An 11,174-nucleotide genomic window follows, 5' to 3' on the forward strand; every position below is an offset into this window, starting at 1 on the left:
TAAGTATCTAAGTGCTATACAAATACAATTGTTATCATTCTTTTAACTATAGTGCATAATTGTATCTATAACTGCTGATGACATGTGTTTATTCATTGGTCCAGAGGCGAAGAGACGTCGCCGTGTTGCTTTCAAATTCATACCGTAAAGTAGACTTTCCTTTGCGCCATAAAATGCTAAACCTCCAGAAATGAAAGCTGCCTTTCCAGTTAGAGGTGTCTCTGACATTCAGTGGATACAGTGTCAACGCACGTCTGTGTTCGCCTCCAGGGTGAGCGAGGTCAGCGGAAATAGAATATTGAATTCAGATGTAGGCCTATATTTCGCAGAATGTCTACGTGTTGTGTTATGCCTTTGAAAAACACCTCGAATAAAGAGACTAAACGCCTCAGCTTGTGTATCGTCTTTATGTCCACTGCACAGTCACACACATGTCTGTTTCACACACATGGAACCAACCGCAGCCTATCTGCTGTTTATGAGAAATAATGTCTATATCACACATCAACACATGGTCACAGAAGTTAATACTAGTCTCATAACGAACCAATGCAGTTTCAATAATTATAACATTTAAAACAATACAATTTACATTTTAAAAAAGGCGAACAACAAACAGTGCAGCTTCAAAATAAAATAAAATAAAATAAAATAAAATAAAATAAAATAAAATAAAATAAAATAAAATAAAATAAAATAAAATAAAATAAAATAAAATAAAATAAAATAAACCCCTTTTTTTCTTATTAGCCTGCTTTTCAGCCCGTGTTTATAACTGTGGTTGTAAGCCTTTCACTGAACTAGTAGACAGAATTCGGAGAGCCAACACACAAAAATACAGACTTTCAAAATGAACAGTAAGTCGCTTTGGATAAAAGCGTCTGCTAAATGACTGTAATGTAATGTAATGAACTGACATGCATTTATAACTGTATCTAAAGAGTGATGGATTTTTTTTTCCAAGTGTGTGTGTGTTTGTGTGGGATGAAGGAACTCCCTCTAAAATATCAAACATCTTTAAATGTGTTTGATATTTGAGACTGCGATATATTGGAGACCAAAGAGAAGACAGACAGACAGACAGACAGACCTGCAGAGTGTTTGTGGGTGTGGGTTAGAGGTGGTGGTGGTGGGGGGTGGAGGTTGTTGGGCGGTGTCCTGGCTGGTTAGGTGTAGACAAAAAAAAATAAAGAAGAAAAAAAAAACAGCCTGCCCGCCGCAGGGAGGAAATGAGAAGGGAAACAAAGTCATAAAAGTGGGCTGGACGGACCGAGACAGAGAAAAAAAAACATTCCTGTGTCTGCTAGCACACACACACACACACACACACACACACACACACACACACACACACACACACACACACACACACACACACACACACAGGCTGTCAATCAGCTGAAACCTGGAAGCTCTTCCACTGAGATCTGGAAGTGTAACAATTCAAACACTCCCCGAGAGCACAAAAGACAATTTAGAAACGCAGGGAGTTAAAAATACAGGAACTATAATAAACAATTATGAATGTAAAGACATACAATAAGAAACAACCGGTAAAGTGAAGAAAAACAATGTCTCCATTTCAAAATAAAATACGTGATATCCAAAAAGATTATTTAACAAATCCAGCACACCTGCGCTCACACAAAAAGCCAGCCTCCCTCTCCATCTACCCCCTCCCTCCGTTCACCGTGAACGGCTCGGGGCCACACACACACACACACACACACACACACACACACACACACACACACACACACACACACACACACACACACACACACACACAAAACAACAAAAATAACAAACAAGAAAGCAGCTAATCTCCCGGATCCTAAACCAACCGAGTTCTAACCGATGTTTGGCTCTTCCGCGGCTGATCCCACCACTTACAGAGCCGATCCATCAGGGTGGCTCACCGCGGAGCCTGATCCGGCCAAGGAAAGCGCTCTAATGTGAGACGGAGAAGTAACACCTCGTTTATACCGTAAATGTGCAAACCAGAAGCAGCAGAAATCACTTTTAAAAAAAAAAAAAACAAAAAAACACTGCGGCTCGACTTGTTTTGCTGCTTCAACAATGCGCATGCAGCAGCAGCAGCAGCGCAAAGAGCGGAGCTGCCAAGAGGAGGGAACGTGCACGGGCGGCTCTTACCGTTTGTTGATCATCCGTCACGAGCCCCCCCCCCCCCCACACACACACACACACACACACACACACACATACCTGCGGCTCACTTCTCGGCGTCCCGCGCGCAGGCAGCCGGGGCGCCCCGGAATGGCACGAGACAGAGTCCTGTACCGCGTGCAGACCGGATGGATGGATGATAATTGGATGGAGGCGGTGGCGGCGCGCGGGGGTGAGGATGAGAGGGACGCCGGATAGGGGAGGTGGTGGGGGGGTGCGTTCCTCCCCCCCCCCCCCCCGTTGTCACCCAGTCGTCAAAACACCCCGCTGTCATCTTCATCACATCCCGCAGCCTATCATCCTCCTCCTCCTCCTCCTCCTCATCCTCCAAATTTAATAAAATGTCAAATTAGAAATAAAAAAATTAAATGAGGTCATCTCCGGGATGTTCCTTTCCGGGTTCGGTGGTGTCGGTGGCTCGGCCCCCCCCCCCTCTCCGCCTCACCGCAGCGGAACCGTCCCGAGCTCGGGTCCGCCGATTCAGCAACACGAGAGACTAGACGGAGCGCGCGGAGCCATAGCGGAGGAGGAAGAGCAGGAGGAGGAGGAGGAGGAGGAGGAGGAGGAGGAGGAGGGGGCGGGTTGTTGTCAGCGTCTCCTCGTGCCGGTTTTCCTCGTTAGCAACTAGTATCCTCATTAACTAGTCCGCTTAATTACAGCCGGCAGCCCGTCAGACCGGCTCCGCTCATCCGCCGCTCCGCCGCCGCGCGCCTCCCGAGCACCGCGGCCCGGAGCGAGGAGAGGAGAGGCGGGCTGCTCGGGCCGGAGTGCAGCAGCAGCAGCAATATAGCCACTTGGGAAATCATAAAAAGTTCATGTTCACGTTAAGCGCGTCCACATGACCAGCCCGTCGGCCAATCCCCGCGCGCGGCCACTCATAAACTTGTATCACAAAGTTGTAAATTTTCATAAAACAACAAGGAATTTATTGCGTTTCTTCACGGAGCGCTGCTAAAGGGGGGGTGCTGCTCTTTTCTCCCGTTCCTCCCGCCGCCATTTTCCCCTCCTTCTTCTTCTTCTTCTTCTTCTTCTTCTTCTTCTTCTTCTTCTTCTTCTTCTTCTTCTGGCCCATATTTAGAACAGCTAGCAGTTCTCAAAACACATAGCAAAAATTGAGAGTTTGTCTTTTCCTCTTCTGTTAAACTATCTGTTACTACAGGCTCCTTTATTTATCCACTGAGGTTGGACTTATGCTATATGTGATGCTTTTTTATACACACTAGAACCCAAAAGGTTATAATAAAGCTCACAATTTATTATAAAAAAAGATAGATAGTCAGATATAACTTCCCAAACACGATGGGGTTACAATTCGGCAGTGCTAACGGAGACAAAGCACCGAGGTTTAATCATGTTTAAGCCACATTTCTGTGCCATGCGGGAGTGAGCGTCATCCAACAGATGAATCCAGCAGGAAGGTGTGTGTGTGTGTGTGTGTGTGTGTGTGTGTGTGTGTGTGTGTGTGTGTGTGTGTGTGTGTGTGTGTGTGTGTGTGTGTGTGTGTGTGTGAATGAAAGCAGCTCCGAGGAGGTGAAGCCGTGGCTCTCTGGCTGGCTGCACCACGAAGCGTGAAAAAAAACACATCATTTTTTTAATGGAAACATGAAATCCTCATAATTACCAACCAAATAGGTTCCAAATATGACTCGTTATTTAAAAAAATAAAATAAAGTCAGGCTCCCAGAGGCGAAATAGGCCTTAATGTGTCCGTGTTGTTGGTTTGTATCTGGGGGTACAGTGGTGCACACAAGGTGAAATGTTGGCTCGATGTCGTTTTTGTCAGCCGCAGCAACCAGCATCACCTGAGCGGCGGCCTGGAGGAGCCGTGCGTAAAAAGCGGTTTCGCATTGCGGCAACGCGTCACCGTCTTTAACGGCCCTGCAGGCCCCGGAGCCGCAGGAGCCGCAGGAAGCTCTGAGAGACGCTGCAGACACATACACACCGCAGCGGGGTTGTTTTTTTTCTATTTTGGACACAACATTTTTTGCCTTTACAGCATCTTTAAAGCAGCCAGAAGCGGTCTGAAGGAGAGACGTGAAAAAACGCACCTTAATAACCGCTGGTCGGTTTCTTCTGTTTGATTCAATGGTTAAATATATAAATACATCTTCTTTGGTTGTGTTGATGAAGATCCATTCCTCCCAGACAGAAACACGAGCCCGAACTCATCCTGAATCCTAAATGAGGTCCATGTCGCCCCCTGCAACAACAATTCTGATTCAGTAAGACGCCGTCCACGTACAGGGATATTGCTACATTTTCTAAATGTCGGGTGCCAAAAACCAGAGTTTAAAATGCTGCAACCAGAATATATTTCGTCCCAATTTATTAAACACCTGGTCAACTGTTTCCTGTTATATCTGGCTCTCTGTCTGCATTCATACTGTCCTCCTACATCTGTTTCATAAAGCATGCAATGTGAGGGTAGGACTTCACGAAGAAATCCAGCCTTTGTGTCTCTAAACACAAAGTCAGGTTTCAGTCAGGTGATTCTATGTCCAAACTAGCCTGCAGAAAACCCCCTTTTTCATTTGCGAATTGAAATCGTTAGTTAAGGGTGTCAGATATGACAAAAAATGCCCACATGAGAACATTTTAATCATATCTGGATATGCAGAAAACCCCCATCCAGCACAGACATGGTTCACATGTTGTATCTTATCTAACCCCACAACACTTTATGTTAAACCTTCAGTGACCCACGCGTGACCCTTATTTTTCCTCCAAACTGCACGTCTGGTTTCTGCATGGAGACCCGGATCCGCAGCTTCCTCTATGCTAAAAACGTCCTGTTAAAAATTAACAGAAACCGCAGAGCAGGAGCCACAAACAGCTCCGCGTCCTGTTGGTGTTCTTTGTCTGTTTTGTCGCTTTTATTGGGGTTTCCGGCCTTTTCATGGACGCAATAAAGACATTAGGACCTGCTATAACACCCCCCCATGTATACCCACATATACACACCACCTTAGGCCAGCTCATTTGGCTTCCACAGGACTACCAGAGGAGACTGTGCCCCCCCCTAGAAATCTCATGCAGATTTGGTGAGACTTTTTTTGTAGCTACCTGGATTATTTTTGGGCAACGCCAGGCTGCGGGGGTAACTCAGGTAAAATTCGTTTAAAAATCCAGCTCCAATTCTTTTTATTTTAAAAAAAAACACACAGGCAGTAAGAAGGCGTCAGAGATAATGAATGTGTGAATTCTTAAATTATTCAACCTTTATTTTAAAAATGTAAGATTTAAATGAAGGAAGTTGTAATATTGTAAGTTTGTTTTAAATATGACATTAATGCAAAACATATTTTCCCCTTTTGCAGCAAATATTTGTGTACTATCTGTGCCATGTTGTAATTAGATCGTGTGATATATATTGATTAACATTTTTGTTACAGAAACAGCCTGACTTATACCTCGTCTGTACTTTTTTGTTTATATATTGATTTTCTTTCACCTATCGACATTTACATAAAGCTGAATCTTTCTGTTTCTCTTGTTTCGTTGTCCTTTTTTAAGGCTGTTTCTCTATTTATGTGCATGTAAAATGAGAGCAGCAACTGCAATCAAATTCATGGTTTTGTGTTTTCATACCTGGCCAATAAAGTGGATTCTTATTTGATTGCTATCGAACTGGTGTTGGGGAACAAAAAATGCCCACGAGCTCCTCGGTGTCATTAGTTGGTGCAGTGATGTGTCGGTGTCATAACATCTGAAACGGGAATATATATATATACATATATATATATATATATATACATACACACACATCATATTTTGTCTTCATAAGGTGCTAAAAAATAGCACCTTATAGCCGTGACTGCACTGCTGCTAAATAAGTATGCAATACTAAATACTGACATAAATGCAAATGTAAATACTGACACATCGGCGCTCTTTGCTGTGGTTTATAATCTGTGAAAGTCTTGATTACACTCTCAAAGTGAAACCTATAAAAGAGGGTTGGAACTCTTCATAATGCTTCTCTTGCAGTGTGCGTGTGTGTGTGTGTGTGTGTGTGTGCGTGTGTGTGTGTGTCAACTGCATATGAATAGACAACCTTTTTTTTCATTTGCGAATTGAAATCGTTAGTTAAGGGTGTCAGATATGACAAAAAATGCCCACATGAGAACATTTTAATCATATCTGGATATGCTGTTTACATCCTGTTTATTCCCTACCCCTTATACGTAGAACACACTAAATATCAGATTGTGGTCTAGATTTTTACACAAATCTAACATTTTTATCAATTTCTATGTTAACATGTGGTTTGGAGAGTGCTGATAGGTTTTTTTTTTTTACACAGAACGATGGATGAAAGCTGACCATATAAGAAATGCTTCATGTGTTCAAGAATGACACTCCTCCTCTAGGAACTTGATATTTATCTCATTCCAACATTCTCTGAATAATAGAAACCAAAATGAAGAGAGAAGCATGACCTGGGGAAACTGTAGATTTCTCCACTAGCATTATTCCAGATTTGGGGAAGTTATTGTCCCAGACCTTTAACGGTGGCTTATTGTTCTGCTTACAGCCAGTGCAGTAGTGGTTGTAGTAGGCCTAGTAGTAGTAGTAGTAGTAGTAGTAGTAGTAGTAGTAGTAGTAGTAGTAGTAGTAGTAGTATTATGTTCATATTATGAAGTAGTTCTATCTTCAAACGGAACCTCAAAATAATGAAATTATGAAACAGCTCGAATCTGGGAACCTTTCCAAGATATAACAACACATTCACTGAAGTTAACGTTTTATTTTTGTATTATTTCTTGTATTTACATGTGCACTATAGTCTGAACACGTATGTATCAGGGCAACATAAACACAGACGAAAGAACAGAAAATTAAGACTCAGTCAGTTGCTAATTCAACCAAAAAAAAAAAATCACACATCACTGATCCATGAGATAGTCTTTAAACAAACCGTTGGTTCTCCATTTAACTTAGTGTTCTTTCTCAATCATTGGAAAAGAGACCTTTACATTGATTATAATCAAACGGGAAAAGGATCAAACCCTCATTCGTACTGGTGCAAACTGGTGTCGGTCATATTGAGCACATACATTGGTCATATCTTTAGCAATGCGGCAGATTCAAAAATAGGTCTCATAGATTAAACACCTATACAATCTACGTGTTTTAGTAATAAAACCGAATGGAGGAAAGGGGGTCTAGTTACGACACATCATTAAGACCATAATGGAGCTGCAGCATTACAGAAAGTATAATACATTTTGTGATTGCTTTAAATACTAAGAACCACCTGGATGGAGCACATTAGAGCTGCTGTCTTAATCTGAAATTTCAACACACATAAAATAATAATCGGCACATGATCCCACTCACTGCAGACATTTCTACTAATATCCAGGTTTGCATTCTCTCTCTGCTGCAGCTCAGAGGAGCGAGCTTGTTCTCATAACTTCAGGGATACTGTAGATTAAAAAAAAAAAAAAAAGCTTTTCCTGTGGTGGGACAGAATGCGACATCTGAGAGGAACCAGGATCAATACATTTCAGTTTGACCTCTGAAAAACGACAGTATTTGAAGCAAACCGTTGACTTTAAAAGACTAAGAAGCTTAAAACATCACTGTTATGTTCTAAAAATCAAGTGTTTATGGAAGTTAGTGCCTTCAATGAATTGCCTCCTTTTTCTTAGCTTGAGCTAAAACATATATTGAGCTGTAAACTCTAAAATAAACCAACATGGATATGTATTTGCTTATAAAAAGAAAAAAAAAACGTGCTTCTGATTTCAAATGTTCCTTTGCTCGTACATACAGAAAGAAAATACTTTAAATTCCCTACATCACTAGTGAAAATGTAGCTTATTGAGAAAAAAAAACGAGGAGCCAAAGTGTCCAGTAGAGTTATTGTCACTCCTATTCTTCCTCCTCCTCTTCCTCCTCCTCCTCCTCATCTCCAGTTGTCTGTAAGGCCGCCGTCGGGGAGCCGCCCTCGGTGGCTCGGTTCTCCTTCTTCCACTTCATCCTGCGGTTCTGGAACCAGATCTTGATCTGCCGCTCCGTGAGGCAGAGCGCGTGCGCCACCTCCACCCGCCGCCGCCGCGTGAGGTACCGGCTGTAGTGGAACTCCTTCTCCAGCTCGAGCGTCTGGTGGCGCGTGTACGTCTGCCGCCCGCGTCTCCTGTCGGCACCTGCGCACGCGAGAATGAACCGGAGACACTGCAGTTATGATTAAAGTTATGATCCCATATCATCTGCGGTGTGGCTTACTCTGAGGTTATTGGAAATATTATTATTATTATTTTCCTAGTATCTAATATCATTGCACAGAAACACAGTGACAAAAATGAGTGAAACATTTAAGGTTAAACTCATCATTCTCTGTCGGTAAGTTATTTTTTAAACTTGTTTTGACTCACCGAGGTTTTTTTTTTCTTAGGTAAGGTTATGTTTAATATTTAGCTTTTTTTTGTTCTAGAAAAATCAAATACATTGTATAGGCGTTGCTATATATTGAAAAGTCTGTTTATAATTAAGTCCAAATTCTGATAAGAGTTCAAATTGTGCCTCACAAAAAATCAGACTGATGAGATAATAGACTGAAATCTCCTCCGTTCTTCTCCCGGCGGTGTGAGGCTGAACCAGGTGTATCTGAGCTGCGGGACAAAAATAGACTGGAGCTCTCTGATCCATGTTAATGTGCAGCCTGTTTTCACTGTTAAAGGCTGCAAACTAATCAGTGCAACCCAGTAGTTTCCCCTTTAACAGATCGTAATTTGGACTGTTAACTTAAAGGATAATATAGTTAGACTTAGCATTTTATATTGTTGATTCAGAGTTCGTATTTTGAATTATATCATTCCAGACCATCGTTGTTGTTTTTTTTACTTGATCTTAATGAAAGTGCACCAAATATCAATGGGAGGAAATGTTATGACATGGGAGTGCTATCATGGGATGCAACAACATCAGTAAAGTGCTAGCTATTCACAGCCATAGCTGCCACAAACTACTGAATTATCAGAAATATGGAATTTAAAAAAAGTAAATCTGAAAGGTTTACTCTGGCTGCATTATTACACACTAATATAATTGTAAAAAAATAAAACTATTATTCATCCAAACATACCATTTGCTCTAAATTTAGCAGAATAATCAAACATTTTAAACCATTTCATGAATGAAGCCTCTACGCTGTGTCATTCCATAACTCTTAATCTTTGAACTGTGATTTCCAAACTGAATGACTGTAATAAACACTTTTAACCCTTTAACTGCCTCTTTGTTTCTTGGGATTTCACTCAAACCTGGCTGCCACTTGTTGCCACCTCCACTTCCTGGCCAACACATTTGACTTGTGGCTTTTGTAAACACCATAAAGTAGTTCCTAAATAATGTGGTTCCTCTGTTGGTTCAGCTGCTGTCTGTCTGGCCTGGTGTTCAATATTTACCTCGCAGACTTAAAGGAGGTGTAAGCAGCTTTGAGTCAACTACGGAATTTAAGGGGGAATTTAAGGTGGAAAAGAGTGCAAAACGGCTTTTAATGTTGTTTAATGCAACTAGAGATTTGTTTAAATGTATTTACATTATAACTGCGTGTATTTTTTTATCAAGACTTATATTTATATTAGAACAACCTATATTTATATTTACACTACCTCTATTTATATTTTAACTACCTGTATTTATATTTACACTACCAGGTATTTTTATTTACACTTCCTACATTTTACTTACCACTTATTGTGGTCATATCTATTATTATTGCACTATATGTTTGTATCTTATCATGTATCCTGTTCTGTACCTGTTCAGTCTGTGTGTGACACTAAGGACCAGAAAAATACTTTTTTTGCTATTTATTTATATGTTTGTTTATTTGTTTAATTTATTTATTTATTACCTTTTTCTCTCACTTGCTGAGAGTCAGACTTCTACAGCAAGAATGTCAGCATCACTAATTTGATTTAATGAAAAAGAAGAAGAAAAAGAAAACTCCATTGCTCCTCATGTGAAATGTGCATGTGTCCGCGCTGAGTAAGAACAGCAGAAAGCATGTTGACCTTCTGTCTCCACGAGGTCATGCAGCGCCTGAAGGTTAAGGAGAAACTGGGTCACATTTTCACAGCTCAGAGGTCGGCCAACGGCCACACAAACACACAAACTCTCTCTGCTGAGTCCAGGGAGAAATGAAAAGCTGAATCTGCAGGTGAGTTGGTGCAAACTGGAGCTTTGAGTTGTGGATGTTAGAGTATATTCATAATTCATATATTCAGAAACCCTCAAACTCTCCATAGAACAGATGAAATACACATGGTTTGTACATTCCTGCTGGTCTACTATGGAACCTTTAACATGGACCCTGACTCACACTGCAATAAAAGAGCAGCTCTGTGACTGTTTGTGTTTCCTTTAATGGCATTAGCTGCTGTTTAGTGAGGCCTCATAAATGTGTGATGGAGGATTTTCTGTTGTGAGCAGATGAGAGCAGCAATGAGCATAAAGACAGAGTGATGTCTGCTCATCTGACGGACAACCTTCAGTCTCAATGTTTTCACTTCTCTAAGGGGAAACATTTCACCAGAACAGGGTAAAAACTTTGTGCAATAGCTACCATGTTTTAGATTGAGTTTTCTGATGTTTGAATATGCATATGAGGCATTGCCTTATCAAATATGTGCTATTTTAAACACGTACATTTCCAGAGCAGAGATCTGAACATTGAATAAAGCAAGGTGGAAATTATTGTGTCACTTTGTTGACATATTAGAGTCAAGGGCTTTATAGGGAATTTCATAAATCCCAAAAATACTGCCAACAGCCACAAAAGAAAATTGAAACATGTTTTTAGTAATAAAATGTTGTGTAAATCAGACTATAAATGATTTATGAACAAACCCCTCTGTAGGAACCTTCAGAATATAGAGATGAGTGACTCATGAAAGTGTGGTGTATCTATAAGCTACTGAGGTAGATATTTCTGGATCAGAGTCTGTGAAGAAACTAATTTTAAAGATATATTTTGT

General features: G+C 41.0%; 1 protein-coding gene across 1 annotated transcript in view; it reads right to left on the minus strand.

Moving 5' to 3' along the window:
• Positions 1 to 6,936: 6,936 nt before the first annotated feature.
• hoxb7a (homeobox B7a) overlaps positions 6,937 to 11,174 on the minus strand; it is a 9,077-nt gene continuing 4,839 nt past the window's right edge. Inside the window, exon 2 of the mRNA XM_054606767.1 lies at positions 6,937 to 8,339. Within this exon, the coding sequence (XP_054462742.1) occupies positions 8,065 to 8,339 (275 nt within the window). The 3' untranslated portion in view covers positions 6,937 to 8,064. The remainder of the gene's footprint in view (positions 8,340 to 11,174) is intronic.

This window comes from Anoplopoma fimbria, chromosome 11, assembly GCF_027596085.1.
Source record: "Anoplopoma fimbria isolate UVic2021 breed Golden Eagle Sablefish chromosome 11, Afim_UVic_2022, whole genome shotgun sequence".
NCBI classification, from domain to species: Eukaryota; Metazoa; Chordata; class Actinopteri; order Perciformes; family Anoplopomatidae; genus Anoplopoma; species Anoplopoma fimbria.